Consider the following 20,096-nt stretch of genomic DNA (forward strand, 5'->3'; position numbering starts at 1 on the left):
CTGCAAATATGTTCCCGCTGGACTTTCTCTACCCAAACTGTTTTAATTGTTCTTAACTGTTTTTAACTGTTTAATTTGCTTAATTGTTTAACTGTTTAATCGTTCCATTGTTCTGATTTTAGTGGTTGTGAGCTTCCCTGAGCCTGCTTTGGCGGGGAGGGCGGGATATAAATCCAATAAGCCTTAAACCAAAAAAGCCCTGTGTAGAAGTAAGGGTGACACCACGGGGCGTGGCTTAATACGCAAATGAGTTCCTGCAGGGCTTTTTCTACAAAAAAGCTCTGAGTATACCCATCAGTATATTTGATTTTCTGCCTGAATTATACAGAACTCTCTCTTTTTTTTGTTGCACTTAAATCAATGAAAAATGTTTAAATGTGATAAAGGAGTATTGCATACATTTTAACCTTTCTGCAAATTTCTGGAACATCTCTGCCTTGAAGGCCCTGTGGAATTGCAGAAGGTCCTGCAGGGCCCTGATGTCATTTGGCAGCGAGTTTCTACCAATTCGGGGCCCGGACCGAAAGGACCCTGTCCAAGGACGGCTAGACCTCCCTAAGACCAGAGTGTTGTTGCCAGTAGAACACAAGGCTCTTCCAGCAACATACTAGAGGAGATGGTCCTGCAAGATATGTTTAAAGGTCCATGAGGACGCCCGTGTGTTTCTCTTTCGTTTCCCTCTTGAGCAGGGGTCCTCAAACTTTTTAAATAGGGGGCCAGTTCACTGTCCCTCAGACTGTTGGAGGGCCGGACTGCCGTTACCGTACAAGGCCGCGGGCCTGTCAGTTCTCCGTCTTCTGCATCTCTCTCCCTTCCCCACACCACACACCCCCGGCCTGGGAACTCACCTCACCTCGGTATCACCTCACACTCTGTCTCTGCCGCCTCAGCCCAGTGCTGGAAGTGTGCATTGCTAACGCGAGTTTAGGTCGAACGTCACTTCCGGTCTGATTTTGCCATAACCCGGCGGGCCGCATAAACCGTCCTCAGCGGGGCCGCATCTGGCCTGCGGGCCGTAGTTTGAGGACCCCTGCTCTTGAGAGTTCTGGCGCCTCTTTTTCCAGAAAAAAAAGCTCTGTGTTCCAATATATCAGCACTGGTGTGGTACAGTGGCTAGAGTGTTGGACTAGTATCTGGGAGACCCAGGTTCGAATCCCCTCCCTGCCATGGAAGCTTGCTGGGTGACCTTGAAGCAGTTACATACTCAGAGCCTAACCTATCTCATGAGGTTTTTGTGGAGATAAAACAGAGATGTGGGGAACTGTGAAAGTCACTTTGGGTACTCAATGGGGAGAAAAGCAAGGACGTAAATGAAATAAGTTAATCCTGTGAATTTAGGGGGAGGTGTTTGCGAGTTTCCTGCATTGTGCAGGGGTTTGGACTAGATGACCGTAGAGGTCCGTTCCAACTCTATGATTCTAATAAATGGGACCATTGCAACTACCATCAAATAAATTGCTTTTCTGACAGTTTTCTGTTCTGGCTGGTGATGCACTTCGGGTTCTTGAGAGGTGTATTTTGGGGGTCTTTCCTGATGCCTAAAAACGAAGACCTTGGGTACAGCCTGGACCACCGAGCTATAGCTGTCCCCCTCCCACTTTAGCGGAGTTTGCTCTCAGGCTGTGTTTCTGCTGGAAAGCTGCCCTTTTAACTTTGCCTCTTTTATTTTTACCTTGAGCGTGGCTTTCTCCATTTTCCTTGTTGGCAAGTATGTAGGATTACATAAACAATGCAATGAGAAAAAGATTTCAAAGGAGATAATGCTAACTATTCTAATGGATGCAGTGTGTGTGCATGCTGGGGGGGGGGGACAAGCAAATTGAAACACCCCCCCCCACACACACACAGATTCTCTTTTATTAATGTGAAGGGGGGTGGAATCGGAGGTTAGCAAGAGATTCAAGGATGAGTATCAGAGAGAATAAGGATTCAGAAGCTTTTTATCCTTTGTGTCTCTTTCTCTAAGCTCGGAAAAAAAATGCAAATAGAAAATATCTCCCAATGTTCCGTGTTCTTGCTTTTGTTTCTTTCTAGGTGTTTGTGGTCACGGTTTGGCATTTTGAGTTGTATATGGTGCCCTTGGCTTTATCCCTGTTGTTTGCATACAATTTCTCCATGATCACACCTGAGAAAGTCAGCCATCCCCAAGACCCCCAGGTAAGTCAAGCCGTGCTTCATATTGCAGAGCGGGGTGGAGTGGGGATGGATTTAAGTGTATTTGAAGAGGAACGGTTCTTTGCAAATTCTATTCCCCTTGCCTCTGGTTTCTCGCTCCCCCCCACACACCTTTTGTCTTTATAAACTAGCCAATGAATGAAAATGTATTTCATTCTCCATAAAGGAAGATTATGGAGTTAGAATGTTTGCATGTCACCTTTCCAACCCGATCCGGATCACCCTGGGCAGACGTGAGTGAGGAGAACATGGGAAGATTTTTAAAAGAAGAAAGGGTGTCCAAGAACTGGGAAACTCCTTTAGAGCCGCTGCCCCTAGGTTTATTTTTCCACGTCTCTTTTCAAGTCCGTTCCCCGAGTAAAGTGGTTTCAGATCGGGGGGAAATCACATTTTCCGTGAGCTGACCAATTCAGGCAGACTTAATGCAATGACAGAGAGGAGGCTGCTGGGTCTTCTGAGACAAGTCTCAAGTCCTACAGAGGAAGTCAGGAGGACATTTTCCAGCCTTTTATCACCTCTAGGAAATGGGCGCTTTCTCCACTCAATGGCATTTAGGGCCAGCGACTCATTAACTGCAAAAGGAGATTTCATTTCTCTTAAAAAAAAAAAAAGTATTATGAAATCTAGCAAACCTCATGAAGGTGGAGGTGGTGGGATTAAAGGCAGTCGCTGTCCGCCTCTTGCTTGCATCGGTGACCCACTGCAAACCCCAGGATTCTCTTGTGTGTGCTCAAAGCTTGTGATGGATGCTCTGATCTGAAATACACTTCAGTAGGAGCGATATGTCTACATTTTCTCCTTCTGCGGCTTCCTGTGGTATTCACCGTGCTGCATTCACCAAGGGTCACTGTGGTTCCCCTCTTACCACTTTTTGTGTTCATTTCAGAGCCACCCCATTTGAACACACTCATTTTCATAAGCCGCCTTTCACCCCTGTTGTCCCCAAAGGTGTCCTCCCCCCTTTCATATTTTGGGGGATAACAGAACTGGAAAGCAATGCAAACGGTCTAAGGCGGGGGTAGCCAAACTTGCTTAATGTAAGAGCCACATAAACATCAGATGTTTGAGAGCTGCAAGGAAAGAAGGAAGGAAGGCAATTAGATGGGGAGGGGGAAAGAAAGCAACTTTAACTTTAAATGCATGCCGAGATGGACACCTTCTCCTGGTGCCTGGATACCACTTTTTAAAAAAAAAAAGGAGAAAAGCTGAAACGATATCAAAAACCATGAGATGGATGACAAACGTGTTGTTATTTTATGTCATTCGCTTTATAGTCATCTCTCTTGCCAAGGCTCAAGGCGGTGTATTTGTAGCCTCAGAGGGTTTTCTTCTCGTTCTGCACTGGAAGAGCTGGATTCGAGTCCTGGGACACCTTAGACGCCAGCAAGATTTTTTTGGGTATCAGCCTTTGGGAGTCATTGCTCCCTTTGGAAGACTGGTATCTGATTAAAGGAGTAGAACGGAGCAGAGTCAAATTGCACCTTTAAGACCAACCAAGTTTTATTCAGAATGCAAGCTTTCGTGTGCTCTGAGCACACTTCGTCAGACAGTAGGGTGGAATGGCAAGCAGCCCTCAATATAGAGGCAGTGGGGAGTGAATCAGCATGCAAAATCACGGAGACGTCCCTTAGGAGATTAACAGTGCAATCCTAAAGAGAGTTACACCAGTCTAAGAGTATTCATTTTAATGGGCTTAGACTGGAGTAAGTATCTTTAGGATTGTGCTGTAAAAGAATCACAAGCCGGGGCCTAGCAACTGCCAGCCTGCGTCCGCTGGGCTAAAACAACAAAAACAGTAATAAACGTCAGAATAGCAGATCGATGCCCGTTAAGTACCTTCAATAAATAAGACTCTGCTCTGGGTTAAAAGGAGAGCATAAGGTTCTCAGAGGCTTAATTTAAACATGTAACACACTCACACCCAGAAACCTTGCTGATCTCTGTACTCCTGGACTCTGGGAAATTATATCCAATAAACAATGAATTAGGACTAGAGCTGAAAAGCGATGCAAGCACAAATAGTCTAAGGCAGGGGTAGCCAAACTTGCTTAAGGGAAGAACCACACAGAATAAACGTCAAATGTTGGAGGGAAGGAAGAAAGGAAAGGAAAGGAGGGAGGGAGTAAGAAAGGGAGAGAGAGATGAGGGAGGGAGGGAGGGAGAATGGAAGGGAGGGAGGAAAGGAGGGAGGGAGGAACAAAGGGAGGGAGGGAGAGAGGCAGAGAGGAAGGAAGGGAGGGAGGAAGGTAGGGAGGGAGGATGGAAGGGAGGGAGGAATGAAAGGAGAGAGAGAGGGGGGAAGGAAGGAAGGAAGGGGGAGGGAGGGGGAGGGAGGGAAGGAAGGAAGGAAGGAAGGAAGGGGGGAGGGAAGGAAGAAAGAAAGAGGGAGGAAGGAAGGAAGGAAGGAAGGAAGGAAGGAAGGAAGGAAGGAAGGAAGGAAGGAAGGAAGGAATCTATTACTTTTAATTTCTACCCCACCCAATCTGCAAGCGGACTCAGGAAGGAAGGCAAATAGATGGGGAGGGGGAAAGAAAGCAACTTTAAATGCATTGTCCAAGCTGCTGACTGGCTAGATTCGGAGAAGCGATTGAAAGAGAGGAATGCCTTCTCCAAGCCAGTCAACAGGGCGCTGAGGGCTTTGAGAGCCACACAGTATGCATGAAAAAGCCACAGGTGGCTCCCGAGACATAGTTTGGCCACCCCTGGTCTAAGGCATGCCATGCCATAATACAGAAAGTAGCTTACAAAAGCAAAAGACACAGCTCCCCAAAATGCTGTTCCCGAACTACAGAGGCAGCCCTTTCCCCAAACAGCAGGAAGAGTTAGTTACTGTTAGAGTGGAAGGAAGGATTCAACAAAAATGTGTTCGTGGGAACCTAGCTCTGGACCCAGCACATCGGCTTGCACTCTGTTGCTCCGCTAACCCACATTTGAAGCTTTGGCTCTTGAACGCTTAGATCCTGAAAATGTCTTTGGTCTCTAAGGTCCTTCTGGGCTCGAAGCTAAGTTTCTTCCTACTTGAAGCTGGAAGCTCATTGAAGTGTTAGGTTGTGCAAGCCATTTATAAATTCAGCCGTTGATATTGCTTTGGAGGGTCGCACCATTCTATCTGTTATGTTTTAAGCATTGGGTTTGTTTGTTTTTTTAAAAATCTGCCTGTTCAAACTATCTTTCAAGCAAATCCAGAGGATCTTTGTTTAAGATTCTGTTGTCAAGAAATCTGTGTTGAAAAGCCAGTTTTGCCCCTTGGCACCCACTTACCTTCTTTTCACTTCTTTCTTCTTCTTCTTCTTCTTTTTTGTTTAAACCAAGTGGAGTGATAACGCTGAATAGAATTTTGTATCTGATTCATAAAATGGATTATGTGCACGCTAATGTATTTTCTGCCCCCTAATGTTTCGGTAATGGTCCTAAAGGGAGAGCAGAGTCGTTGAAACAAGCGATGGGAGTAGGAACAGACAAAGTGTTGCATTCTCAGCCTTGACATTCCGACTGGTTCATTTGTCAGACCAAGCACAAACCCGCTTCCTGACAGTAAAATGTGACAATGAATTAAAATAACATTATAGATCTGTAATTCTGAAAACAGAACATCAAACGCTTCTGCCTTTAGAACTTCTGGATCGCATCTGGTACGGACCTCTCTATGTGGGCTTAAATTGTGGTTCGGTCAAGTGGCACTTTTGTTGTGATCTTGCTCAAAACCTTGAGTTCACAAGGACATAAAGAGAAAAAAATAGAGATTCTTTCTTTCTTTCTTTCTTTCTTTCTTTCTTTCTTTCTTTCTTTCTTTCTTTCTTTCTTTCTTTCTTTCTTTCTTTCTTTCTTTCTTTCTTTCTTTCTTTCTTCCTTCCTTCCTTCCTTCCTTCCTTCCTTCCTTCCTTCCTTCCTTCCTTCCTTTCTTTCTTTCTTTCTTTCTTTCTTTCTTTCTTTCTTTCTTTCTTTCTTCATCTATCTATCATTCGTCTGTCTGTCGTCTTAATAGATAGGTAGTAGATAGATAGATAGATAGATACATACACATATACATATATGCAGGGCTTTTCCATAGCAGGAACTCCTTTGCATATTAGGCCACACACCCCTGATGTAGCCAGTCCTCTTGGAGCTTACAGTAGGCCCTGTACTGACAGCCCTGTAAGGTCCAAGAGGATTGGCTACATCAGGGGTGTTGACCTAATATGCAAAGGAGCACCTGCTAGAATTCCATCCCTAGTTAGTATATGGTGTGGCAGGCAACCTGGCAACAACCCACCTGACTGTGCAGGACCAGGGCTTTTTTTGTAGCAGGAATTCCTTTGCATGTTAGGCCACACACCCCTGATGTAGCCAATCCTCCTGGAGCTTACAGTAGGCCCTGTACGAAGAGCCCTGTAAGCTCCAAGAGGATTGGCTACATCAGGGGTGAGTGGCCTAACATGCAAAGGAGTTCCTGCTACAAAAAAAGCCCTATATAGATAGATAGACAGACAGACATAAAGTTAAGTGTTTATTGAATTGCTCCGGTACCCATGTGTGGGGGTAGTAAACCAAATGAATCATGATGAGGTTCTCATTCTTGGTGCTTGGTGGGGGGGCACAGTGGGAGTGCTCCTAGTGTCCTGGCCTCACTGATGGATTTCCTGATGGCACCTGGATTTTGGCCACTGTGTGACACAGAGTGTTGGACTTGATGGGCCATCGGCCTGATCCAACAGGGCTTCTCGTATGTTCTTCTGTGACACAGAGTGTTGGACTGGATAGGCCATTGGCCTGATCCAACAGGGCTTCTCTTATGTTCTTAGACACCCTTCCTCCCCACTGTGAAAAGCTGTGAAAAAATGTGTTCAGGTAAAACCAATTTTTAAAGCAAAACCTTTTTTAAAAATCCAAAAAGGTAGAGAAATTAACATTATTTATTTTTAATTGGCAGAAGCCAGTGGGTTGTAGAAAAAGATTTGCTGAAAGACCATGGCTGTTAATTTATTTACAAGATTTACATCCCACCTCTCCGGAGAAACCATAAAGATTAACTAACTATTAAAACCCTAGCGGTTAAAAACCCAACCATAACATAAAACATATAGCAGCCTGAAACGATCCTTGCAAAACAGCCCTTGGAATAGAAGCTTTGTCCTTCCCAGCAGGATCTGTTGGCTGTCAAGAGGATCCCCCTTGCCGAATGCAATTGTTTGGCAACAATCTAGACCAGGGGTGTCAAACATGTGGCCTAGGGGCCAAATCAGGCCCCTGGAGCACTCCTATCAGGCCCGTGAGCAACTCACTGTTGTCTGCTTCCTTCTCCCTCTCTTGCTTTTTTCTGCATCACAACTAGATGGCCATCTGACAGCAATGAAGATCCTGTGAATTTAGGGGGAGGTGTTTGTGTGTTTCTTGCATTGTGCAGGGGGTTGGACTAGATGACCCTAGAGGTCCCTTCCAACTTTATGATTCTATGATTCTGTGATTTTATGAACTTCCTTTGCCAGGCTTGCTCAATTGCACAGGAGCTGCAGAGCAAAGCCCTTCCCTTGGGAAGGAAGTGGAGGAAGGAGAGCTAGCTTTGCCAGGCTCTCTCAATCACACAGCAGAGCTACTGAGCCAAGCCTCTCTTCCTTTTGTTGGATGAGGCTCAACAAGTTGGTGAGGTGGATTAGGCTGAGTGTGTGTTTGTCTGTGTTCTTTATAAAGTTTATATCTCCCTTACCTGGCATTACATTTCATGACACACAGGGCCCGGCCCAACAAGGTGAAGATCCAACCCTCGTAACAAATGAGTTTGGCACCCCTGATCTAGACTGCCTCTAGAACAGCTCCTTGGAACAGGTTGAGTGTGGAACCTTCTATCCTCCTGTAGGGTTGCCGAACATCTCTTGCATATTGGGACATTCTGAGTTTGGGCAGAGGGGCAATACCACTGGTTGGGGTGGGCATCAAGTGTTTTTATCCTTGTGCTAATATTTTAATAGCTGTTTAGCTCATCTTTCTATATAATTTATAGACTTTTAAGGGAAGTTTTATATCTGCAATTTTTAGAGTGTGTTTAATCAAACAGGGGTGGGAAACCAATGAGCTTCTAGGGGGAGGAGCATTCCACAGGGGAGGTGCCACCACTGAAAAAGCCCTGTCTCTGGTCACCACTCACTTCACCTCTGAAGGTGGGAGCACAGAGAGCACAGCTTGTGAGGAGGATTAAAAAAATAGTGAGCTAGAACACGTGGGAAGAGGGGATCGTTCTAGGATTCCGGCCCTGCACCGTATGTACAAACATGCGCATCGTGTCTTGATGTAAGGATCCTCATCTATCACTTATTTTGTATAAAAAATTCCAAATGAAATAATTGATATGTATAATCATTTTCATTTCTCATCTTATATTTTTTATTGACTGTATGTTGTGTAGATCTATGCTGTTGCAACAGTGTGTTTGGCGTACTGTGGCCAACGCCAGTTACAGCTGCTGTGATGGGTCTGAAACTTTTTCGAATGCTTTAATGATGTTCTCCTGCTTTTTTTGAAGGACTGCTTGGATGTAGAAGAAGACGATGACGACGATGACAAGGTGAGATTGTGCTGGAAGAAAAGCATTTTCCTCTGTTACAGTTCCCTGTTTCTCCAATAGGAAACCAGGATTCCCCAAAGCTTAACAGAGACTTTCAGTAAAAGTTACCCTCCAAATAACAATTCTAGATAAAGCAGTACCCCTTCTGACCCCTGCCGCCTCCCTCTTTTCTGGATTTAGCTCCCTCCACCACCTGACCACACTAACAGACACTGGGCTAAGACAGAGATGACCGCAGCTGAAAGCTTATTCAAGCTGATATATAGTTCACTGTTGTTAGCTTGTGGGTGACTACCTACTCCAAAACATCTGAGGATCTAATGAAGGGGCTTTAAGTGAAGAAGAAAAAGACTGTAGATTTATACCCTGCTTTTATTTCTGAATCAGAGACTCAGAGCAGCTTACAATCTCCTTTATCTTCTCACACGACAGACGCCCTGTGAGGTGGGTGGGACTGAGAGAGCTCTCTCAGAAACTGCCCTTTCAAGGACAACAGGAAACAAAGTGGCGACACAGTAAATAGACCAAAGCTAAACCACTGCGCAAACACAAAATAAATCAACAATATTAGAATAAAGTGTCCCAAATAATTTATAAATATATTAGAATAAAGTGTCCAAATAATTTATTAAATTATTTGAACTCTTTATTCTAATATTGTTGAATTATTTTGTGTTTGCCCAGTGGTTTTGCTTTGGTCTTTTAAGGACAACAAGCCGATGTTTGGATGTGATGCAGAGCGTTAAGCTGCAGTACTGCAGTTCAAGCTTTGCTCACGACCTGAGTTCGATCCCGGTGGACGCTTAGTTCAGGTAGCCGGCTCAAGGTTGACTCAGCCTTCCAACCTTCCAAGGTTGGTAAAATGAGTCCCCAGCTTGCTGGGGGGAAAGTGTGGATGACTGGGGAAGGCAGTGGCAAACCACCTCACAAAAAAAAGTTTGCCATGAAAATGTCATAATGCGACGCCACCCCAGGTTCGATTCCCGGCATCTCCAACTCAAAAGGGTCCAGGCGAATAGGCAAGAAAAACCTCAGCTGGAGACTCTGGAGAGCCACTGCCAGTCTGAGTAGACAAGACTGACTTTGATGGACTGAGGATTTGATTCAGTATAAGGCAGCTTCATATGTCTAAGGGGAGAGACGGTGGCTCCATGGTAGAGCCTCTGCTTGGTAAGCAGAAGGTCCCAGGTTCAATCCCCGGCATCCCCACCTAAAAAGGGTCCAGGCAAATAGGCATGAAAAACCTCAGCTGGAGACTCTGGAGAGCCGCTGCCAGTCTGAGTAGACAATACTGACTTTGATGGTTGATAAATCTTCCCCATGTTTTCCCCTCCAGGTGGCATATCTTCCCTTTCCCACAATACAGCAATCCCGTTAGGTAGGTTAGACTAAGGGAAGGGGATGGCCTTAAAAGTCTTCCAGTGGGGATTCCCCTTCTGAGCACTTCAGCCGTTACAACCACACTGGTACAAAGGATATTTCTTGCCTCATATTGCAGGGCCAAGGAAATCAGCATCTGTTTTAGGCTCAAAAGAGCATCAGAGAGGTCAGACTCTATTTGCCGTTGCAGAGAGAACACTTTCAAAGCACCGCGCACGGATAAACTTGTGAAATTAAAAGAAATCTCCCATAATGCAACAAACCTCCCAAAACTTGGGGGGGAAAAACAGCTGGCTGGCTGACCAATCACGCTGAAGGTCATGGTTTCTCTCAAATGCGTGTGCGTTCCATCAAAGTGTACAGCAAGAGAGCTTTCTTGGATTCTGTTGCATGTCAGACATAACAGAGCTGACTTCTGGGAATTGTAACATGCCCTCCGAGACTCAGTGTTTACAACTTAGGAACACACAGACACTTAGTTCAAAAACAGAGGAGCAGATTAACTCCCTTCCATTGGAATGATCAATCTTTGAAATGGCAGGGTTTGGTTGCCAGCCTCCCCTCTCCCTTCCAAATACCAGCAGTGATGGAAGATAACAGTGGTTCATTCACCGGGCATGTACCTCATGGGGTTCTCCTCTGCAGAGATGTCATCTTAAATGCAAAGTTTGACTTCTTTTGTCTGTAAAAACAAAACCAAAACGAAACCCAGCTTTTATTCGTGTAGTTTCTCTTCCCGTTAACGTTCTCCGGTAACGTCTTATGCCGTTTCTTAATTAGCTGGCTCTCTTGATTTGTGTGTGTGTGTGTGTGTTTCTAAATTTGCACGTATGATGAGTGAGAACTTTTAGTCTCACGCGGCAATTAAAAGTGTTTTCTCTGTTTTTCGTTCCAAGTCCTGGATGCTAATCACAACTCAAACAGACCTGTGCCAATGCCCCCATTTGTTTTTTTTTTTTTTTAGCTTTCAGGGAATGGAACAATCTAAGCCAGTCCGTAAGAAACAGAGAAACTCAAGAGCAGGGGTGGCCAGACTTGCTTAATGTAAGAGCCACATAGAATAAACGTCAGATGTTTGAGAGCCTCGAGACAGGAAGGGAGGGAGGGAAAGATAGAAAGAAAGCAGCTTTAACTTTAAATGCATTCTGCAAGCCACCAGCTGGCTTGGCTTGGAGAAGTGATTTAAAGAGACAAATGCCTTCTCCAAGCCAGCTGATGGGGCAGTGGGGGGGCTTCGAGAGCCACACAATATGTGTGAAAGAGCCACATGTGGCTCCTGAGCTGCAGTTTGGCCACCCCAAGGAAGGAAGGAAACGATGCAGTCCATGTTGGGGACAAGCTCAGAGAAACTCTCCCAACCTAACAGACGAATGCTCACTTTTAATGCATCGCTTTGTAAACCCTCTTGGCAGCTCATGTACCAAGAGAAGAAGAGATGGGGGAGCGGTTAGGATGCAAAGAGATCTGCCTAAGGAAGAAGGCTTCCTTGAGCTTGACGCTTCTTGAGTTGGAACCAGCACAGACAAGTGGTTGGAGGGAAGGAGGCATGGTATAGCCCAATCCAGTCAGAACTTGGGATCTAAGCAGGGTTGGTAGTTGGAAAGGGAGTCCACCAAGGAAGGGTCTGCTGAGGAAGGGAATGGCCAACTTCTGCTTCTCACTTGCCTTGAAAGCCCCTTGCTGGGGTCACCATAAGTCACCTTGCTGGGCTCACCATAAGATGGGAGACTACCAAGGAAGTCTCTGCAGAGGAAGGGAATGGCCAACTTCTGATTCTCACTTGCCTTGAAAGCCCCTTTCTGGGGTCACCATAACTCACCTTTCTGGGCTCGCCATAAGATGGGAGACTACCAAGGAAGTCTCTGCAGAGGAAGGGAATCGCCAACTTCTGATTCTCAGTTGCCTTGAAAGCCCCTTTCTGGGGTCACCATAACTCACCTTTCTGGGCTCGCCATAAGATGGGAGACTACCAAGGAAGTCTCTGCAGAGGAAGGGAATGGCCAACTTCTGCTTCTCACTTGCCTTGAAAGCCCCTTGCTGGGGTCACCATAAGTCTTGGACGGGAGGCCACCAATGAAAGCTCTGCAGAGGAAGGCAATGGCCAACCACTTCTGCTTCTCACTTGCCTTGAAAGCCCCTTGCTGAGGTCACCATAAGTCTTGGACGGGAGGCCACCAATGAAAGCTCTGCAGAGGAAGGCAATGGCCAACCACCTCTGCTTCTCACTGGCCTTGAAAGCCCCTTGCTGGGGTCACCATAAGTCTTGGACGGGAGGCCACCAATGAAAGCTCTGCAGAGGAAGGCAATGGCCAACCACTTCTGCTTCTCACTGGCCTTGAAAGCTCCTTGCTGGGGTCACCATAAGTCTTGGATGGGAGACCACCAAAGAAAACTCTGCAGAGGAAGGCAATGGCCAACCACTTCTGCTTCTCACTTGCCTTGAAAGCCCCTTGCTGAGGTCACCATAAGTCTTGGACGGGAGGCCACCAATGAAAGCTCTGCAGAGGAAGGCAATGGCCAACCACCTCTGCTTCTCACTGGCCTTGAAAGCCCCTTGCTGGGGTCACCATAAGTCTTGGACGGGAGGCCACCAATGAAAGCTCTGCAGAGGAAGGGAATGGCCACCACTTCTGCTTCTCACTGGCCTTGGAAGTGCCTTGCTGGATTTCTGAAAAATCCCGGATCAGATCCCAATATCATAGCGGTATTTGGTATTTCCAAAAAATCCACTATTGGGATCTGAGATTTTTTGGAAATGCCAATTTTTTGGGGGGGAGGGGGGGGGTTTCCAATAAACCTGAACCCAAAAATACTGTATTTTTGTTTTGCACACTCCAACCTGTATCCTGTTTCTCCCTATATTATCACGCTTCAGCTTCATGACCTTGCCTGTAACCTCACCAGCACTGTGACAACTGCGTCATTGTTCCCACTATCCTTTGCCAGGGTTGCATCTTTTCGTAACCTCAGTTTATTTGGCCAACGGTGAGCCTGTCCAGTCCCTTTGCACCTTTTGCCAAAGGTGAACTCTGCAAAGAATAAAACCTCCGCACTGTTGTCCAGATCCTCATTGTGTCACACACTCCCTCCTTTGCAGAATCAAACAATGTTGACACTCCTGAAGCAGATGCCTTAGATGCTTGCTCTTGAGCTGTCAAGCGTACTCGACAAAAAGAAATTCCTCAAACGTTTCGCCCTCCCTGGGGCGATGACCGTGCGCCCACTTTTCCAAGTTCACTCTGAGAAGGATTACTTGGGCACAAAAGGACTTAAATCCTGACTCTTCAGATCCTCACAAACGTCTCCCCCTTTGCCGATACGCTTAAATCTTCAGCAAGACCCTCTTTTGTAAGTTTGTTGAAGCAATTAATGGCGAGACGAGGACATTCTCGGTCCAGGATCTGCGAGGAAGATTTCAAGCAACACGCTGATGGCATAATTAATTCTCAATTGTAAATTCATTTTGATGGTTTTAATTCTTTTCCCAGAGTGCCACAGCCAGCTGAGGGAGAGTTCAAGGAAGAAAGGGACTTGTGGGAAGGAGGGGAAATAGGGGGCCTCTGCTTTTAGCTGGAAATAAAAGGAAAGGACAAATTTGACAGATACGGGTGAGGAATTCTTCCTGATTTAAATGGAAGACTCCCAAACTGGAGGAGTCTGTTCCTTTTGAGGATGTGTGTGCATCTTCAATCAGACAGACGTCGGCTTACAAGAGCTGGGTCGCCAAAGAAGCCGCAATGGGATGGTATCAGAAAGAACTGGTGGTGGAATGCGGAGCAACCGAGGAGAAATGCATCCTTCAATCAGACTTAGTCGCGCTTAATCTAATCAGCAAGCTCACACTTTCCTTGATGCAGGCATGAACACAACAGAGCCGAAACTAAGAGGTTGTTCAGTGCTTTCTATCAAATCTGCATGAGCATAAGAACATAAGAGAAGCCATGTTGGATCAGGACAATGGCCCATCCAGTCCAACACTCTGTGTCACATAAGAACATAAGAGAAGCCATGTTGGATCAGGCCAATGGCCCATCCAGTCCAACACTCTGTGTCACATAAGAACATAAGAGAAGCCTTGTTGGATCAGGCCAGAGGCCCATCCAGTCCAACACTCTGTGTCACACAGTAGCCAAAAAACCCAGGTGCCATCAAAACATAAGAGAAGCCATGTTGGATCAGGCCAGAGGCCCATCCAGTCCAACACTCTGTGTCACATAAGAACATAAGAGAAGCCATGTTGGATCAGGCCAGTGGCCCATCCAGTCCAACACTCTGTGTCACACAGAGGCCAAAACCCCCAAGTGTCATCGGGAGGTCCATTAGTGGGGCCAGGACACTAGGAGCCCTCCCACTGTCCCCGTGCCATGCACTAAGAATACAGAAGGCTTTACCGAATATTTACCAGATACTTGCCTATTTGGCAGTATTCAGAAATGTTCGATATACCGGATTCTTTGGGCTCCAAATATCTCCAAATCCGGATATTGCCATTTTTTTTTTTTTTGTGCACAGACCTACCCTGAATGTTGAGAAGTCAGTCACAACAGGGGCCAGTTCCGTTCACCCACATAGCCCTTGGGATATTTAAATTAGCTGTGTGCATCCGTGCTCTCTCTTGGTCTTACCTGATAGGTGATAAGAACTGATTTACCTTTAAGGCAGCCTCCTTCCCATTAACTGATGGATGGTGGCTTAGCAGTAGAACATCTGTTTGGTAAGTGGAAGGTCCCAGGTTCAATCCCCGGCATCTCCAACTTAAAAGGGTCCAGGCAAATAGGCATGAAAAACCTCCGCTTGAGACCCTGGAGAGCCATGAACGGGGCTGTGGCTCAGTGGTAGAGCATCTGCTTGGTAAGCAGAAGGTCCCAGGTTCAATCCCCAGCATCTCCAACTAAAAAGGGTCCAGGCAAGTAGATGTGAAAAACCTCAGCTTGAGACCCTGGAGAGCCACTGCCAGTCTGAGTAGACAAGACTGACTTTGATGGACCGAGGGTCTGATTCAGTAGAAGGCAGCTTCATATGTTCAACCTTCTGCCCTTCCTTTCCCACCATATTTCCTTTGCTTCTCTTCCCTCCTGTGAAAGAGCTGGCACATGCCATAAATGAGACTTAATGAGCAGCAACTCCAGCTATCACGTATGTGAGCTCACTAAGAAGGCGGGGCTTAGCCAAGCTCCTCTAGGCCTCAGTTTCCCCATCTCTGATTTGATGACAGCGGCTCTCCTCTAGGAAGCTGTAGATGGGTTTAATAAAACAACCACGACTCACATTCTGGATCTCTAAAAGGAGGGCGGCCATGCTTAGGTAGTTAAGCAATGAATGGTGGATTGTCTTTAGTGCCAGAAGTGGTTAGAGTACCAGACTAGGATTTTGGGTACCCCAGTTCGAATCCCTGCTCTGCCACGGAAGCTCAGCAGGTGACCTCGAGCCAGTTACACATTCTCAACCTAACCTATCTTTTAGGGTTGTCGTGAGGAGAGCCGGTTTGGTGTAGTGGTTAAGTGTGTGAACTCTTACCTGGGAGAAGCGGGTTTGATTCCCCACTCCTCCACTTGCACCTGCTAGCATGGCCTTGGGTCAGCCATAGCTCTGGCAGAGGTTGTCCTTGAAAGGGCAGCTGCTGTGAGAGCCCTCTCCAGCCCCACCCACCTCACAGGGTGACTGTTGTGGGGGAGGAAGGTAAAGGAGATTGTGAGCCGCTCTGAGACTCTTCGGAGTGGAGGGCGGGATATAAATCCAATATCTTCTTCTTCATCTTCTTCTAAGAGAAAATCAAGGTAGAAGAAGAGTTGGATTCTACGGGTGCAGAATGCGGTGGCTCGCCTGCTGTCTGCACCACCTTTACGGGTGGGCATTCGGCCAGCACTCCACGGTCTGCACTGGCTGCCCATCGAGTACCGAATCCGCTGTCATCTGTGCTAAGAATTGGAATAAAAACTGCCATCCCTATGAGATACCGTGATGTGAGATGGCTAGGCTGGGCAATGTGATGTCATGGTAATCGGAGTGCTGTTAAGTTGTCTGTTTATAAAATGTTTTTTATTGTATTTTATTGTTTTATTATATGTTGTACTCTGCCCTGAGCCCTATGGGGAATGGGCGGAATAGAAATTTACTAAAATAAATAAATAAATAAATTATACTTCACCCTTCACTCGGAGTCTCAGAGTCTCAGAGTGGCTTACAATCTCCTTCCCTCCAAGGAATACCAGGGCCAGAACACAGAGCCAGGCAGCAAGCCATCTCTCTGAATGTCCTTGCCTCCAGCCCCACGAGGGCTCCCCAGAAGTCAGCTATGTATAGAAAAAGAATGAGTGTCCCCCTATGGGCACCAGATTTGCTGGTGGTTAAAATGTTATGAGAGCTGGACCATAAGGAAGGCCGAGCGCAGAAGAATAGACGCTTTCGAGCTGTAGTGCTGGAGAAGACTCTTGAGAGTCCCTTGGACTGCAAGAAGATCAAATCAGTCAATCCTAAGGGAAATCAACCCAGACTGTTCCCTGGAAGGTCAGATGCTGAAGCTGAAACTCCAATACTTTGGCCACCAAATCGGAAGAGAGCACTCCCTGGAGAAGACCCTGATGCTGGAAAAGACAGAAGGCAAAAGAAGAAGGGGACGGCAAAAGAGGAGATGGCTGGACGGCGTTACTGATGTAACTAACACGAATTTGAGCAGACTTCGGAGGATGGTGGAAGACAGAAGGGCCTGGCGTGACTTTGTCCAGGGGGTTGCAAAGAGTCAGACTCGACTGTGCGACTGAACAACAACAACAAGGAAAATCACCAAATGAGAAGGGAGCACTCCCTGGAGAAGATCCTGGTGCTGGGAAAGACAGAAGGCAAAAGAAGAAGGGGACAGCAAAAGAGGAGATGGCTGGACAGCATTACTGATGTAACTAAAATGAATTTGAGTGGACTTTGGAGGATGGTGGAAGACAGGAGAGCCTGCTGTGACTTAGTCCATGGGGTCAAGAGAGTCGGACTCGACTGTGCGACTGAACAGCAACAAAAATGGTGTGGTTTTCCAATTTTTTTTAAAAGTTTTTGAAATCTTATTTTTAAAAATCACCATAATTTCAGTAAACAACAACGCTGACCTAACGCGACTCAGGGGATAGCCCAGTAGGGTAGTCTAGATAAACAGGCAATCCAGCGTTGCTTCTTACGGTTGGACATTTTCATCCCTCCTCCCCTTTTCCCTCAAGAGCGTCTCATGTTATAAATTAGAAATGCCGCGGCCATCTTCTTCTACTAGTCTTTGTTTTGTTGTGTCTGCCATGTATTAAAAAAGAGAGAGAGAGACCCATGCGATTGTTGTGATGTCCTTCAAAATAAATCAGTTGTTTTGCTTTAACTCAATCTCCCTGTCCGAGACGGTCTGGAGAGCTGCCTCAGACCGATGTAATGTTGTGTTTGCTAAATTGTGTTATCGGCACATTTTTGTAGTGCAATCTGAGACGTGTAAACAAAGCCAGCAGGATGCAGATCCGGCTGCCAGATGAGGTTCTTCACAGTTGCGAGTTGCAAGAACAGGCTTGTCACGAAAGATCATCTCTCTCTCTCTTTAAAAACTCCGCTACAGATAAGAATTGGTCAGAAGTTAGACAAAACCAGGCAAAACAGCTGGACACTCTTGGGAGATTTCTAAACAGAATAATTAGAGTTCAGCTATCTTAACCTGAAAGAGGCATCCTGCACCCTAAAGGAGAGAAAGTTTGGTGTAGTGGTTAAGTGTGCGGACTCTTATCTGGGAAAACCGGGTTTGATTCTCCACTCCTCCATTTGCACCTGCTAGTATGGCCTTGGGTCAGCCATAGCTCTGGCAGAGGTTGTCCTTGAAAGGGCAGCTGCTGTGAGAGCCGTCTCCAGCCCCACCCACCTCACAGGGTGCCTGTTGTGGGGGAGGAAGGTAAAGGAGATTGTGAGCCGCTCTGAGACGGAGTGGAGGACGGGATATAAATCCAATATCTTCATCTACCTCACAGGGTGTCTGTTGTGGGGGAGGAAGGGAAAGGAGATTGTGAGCCGCTCTGAGACTCTTCAGAGTGGAGGGCGGGATATAAATCCAATATCTTCATCTACCTCACAGGGTGTCTGTTGTGGGGGAGGAAGGTAAAGGAGATTGTGAGCCGCTCTGAGACTCTTCGGAGTGGAGGGCGGGATATAAATCCAATATCTTCATCTACCTCACAGGGTGTCTGTTGTGGGGGAGGAAGGGAAAGGAGATTGTGAGCCACTCTGAGACTCTTCAGAGTGGAGGGCGGGATATAAATCCAATATCTTCATCTACCTCACAGGGTGTCTGTTGAGGGGGGGAAGGTAAAGGAGATTGTAAGCCGCTCTGAGACTCTTCGGAGTGGAGGGCAGGATATAAATCCAATATCTTCATCTACCTCACAGGGTGTCTGTTGTGGGGGAGGAAGGGAAAGGAGATTGTGAGCCACTCTGAGACTCTTCGGAGTGGAGGGCAGGATATAAATCCAATATCTTCATCTACCTCACAGGGTGTCTGTTGTGGGGGAGGAAGGGAAAGGAGATTGTGAGCCACTCTGAGACTCTTCGGAGTGGAGGGCAGGATATAAATCCAATATCTTCTTTTCTTCTTCTTCTGAAGCAGTGGTCCCCAACCTTTTTTGGCACCAGGGACTGGTTTTGTGGAAGACAATTTTTCCACGGACCGGAGAGGGGGGAGGAGAGAGTTTCAGGATGATACAACTGTGCACTTTATTTCTGTTAGTTTGGTGTGGTGGTTAAGTGTGAGGACTCTTATTTGGGAGAGCCCATTTTATGGAAGCCTGAGGCACAAATGGACTCCCTCATCTGCCTCCTGATTGTCTCCTGCAGTTAGTTTCAACAGGTAGCTATGTTGGATCTGGAGTAGAAAAGCTGGATTCAAAGACCAACACGATTTTTGGCATTCAAGCTTTAAAAAGTCATAGCTCTGTTTCTCATAAGAACATAAGAGAAGCCATGTTGGATCAGGCCAACGGCCCATCAAGTCCAACACTCTGTGTCACACAGTGGCAAAAAATTTTATATACACACATACACTGTGGCTAATAGCCACTGATGGACCTGTACTCCATATTTTTATCTAAACCCCTCTTGAAGGTGACTATACTTGTGGCCACCACCACCTCCTGTGGCAGTGAATTCCACATGTTAATCACCCTTTGGGTGAAGAAGTACTTCCTTTTATCCGTTTTAACCTTTCCGCTCAGCAATTTCATCGAATGCCCATGAGTTCTTGTATTGTGAGAAAGGGAGAAAAGTACTTCTTTCTCTACTTTCTCCATCCCATGCATTATCTTGTAAACCTCTATCATGTCACCCCGCAGTCGACGTTTCTCCAAGCTAAAGAGTCCCAAGCGTTTCAACCTTTCTTCATAGGGAAAGTGCTCCAGCCCTTTAATCATTCTAGTTGCCCTTCTCTGGACTTTCTCCAATGCTATAATATCCTTTTTGAGGTGCGGCGACCAGAACTGCACACAGTACTCCAAATGAGACCGCACCATCGATTTATACAGGGTGTGAGAAAATGACCCCTCTGTCACAAACATGGTTGCCAGGGCGCCTGGAGAAGTGAGCTTGCATCCGCCTGGCCAGTGGATGCGAGTAAAGCTATCCAGGAACTATGTAAGACTCCTGTGTACCAACTACCAATTATACAAGTGCTTGAGACAGGCACAGAGTGTCTGCAGACGCACACAGACATTTCCCCGCTACCGCGTGGAGTCTGCCATGGCGAGGAGGAGGCTACGCCGCCACGGAGCTGTCCAGGCGAACGGTGTTGAAGCGCTAAGCATGGAAGCCACTGTGCTTCGCTAACGCCACATGTAGCCATCTTCCTGCCTGGCTGGGCTTCATTCCTTCTTAGTGGGAACCTCACGTACACATCTTGAGTCATTCCTAGCCCGCAAGCAACCTATCTAGTTTATGAATGGATTAATGGCTCCCCTATTGAGCCTGATTGCTAAGTAATATCCTGAACAACAACCCT

The 20,096-nt window shown here is 46.5% G+C and overlaps 1 protein-coding gene across 1 annotated transcript in view; it reads left to right on the forward strand.

Moving 5' to 3' along the window:
- MCTP2 (multiple C2 and transmembrane domain containing 2) overlaps positions 1–20,096 on the forward strand; it is a 192,602-nt gene that overhangs the window by 158,521 nt on the left and 13,985 nt on the right. Inside the window, exons 18-19 of the mRNA XM_060260234.1 lie at positions 2,035–2,157; positions 8,675–8,716. Coding sequence (XP_060116217.1) covers positions 2,035–2,157; positions 8,675–8,716 — 165 coding nt within the window. The remainder of the gene's footprint in view (positions 1–2,034; positions 2,158–8,674; positions 8,717–20,096) is intronic.

This window comes from Heteronotia binoei, chromosome 19 (assembly GCF_032191835.1).
Source record: "Heteronotia binoei isolate CCM8104 ecotype False Entrance Well chromosome 19, APGP_CSIRO_Hbin_v1, whole genome shotgun sequence".
Classification (NCBI taxonomy): Eukaryota; Metazoa; Chordata; class Lepidosauria; order Squamata; family Gekkonidae; genus Heteronotia; species Heteronotia binoei.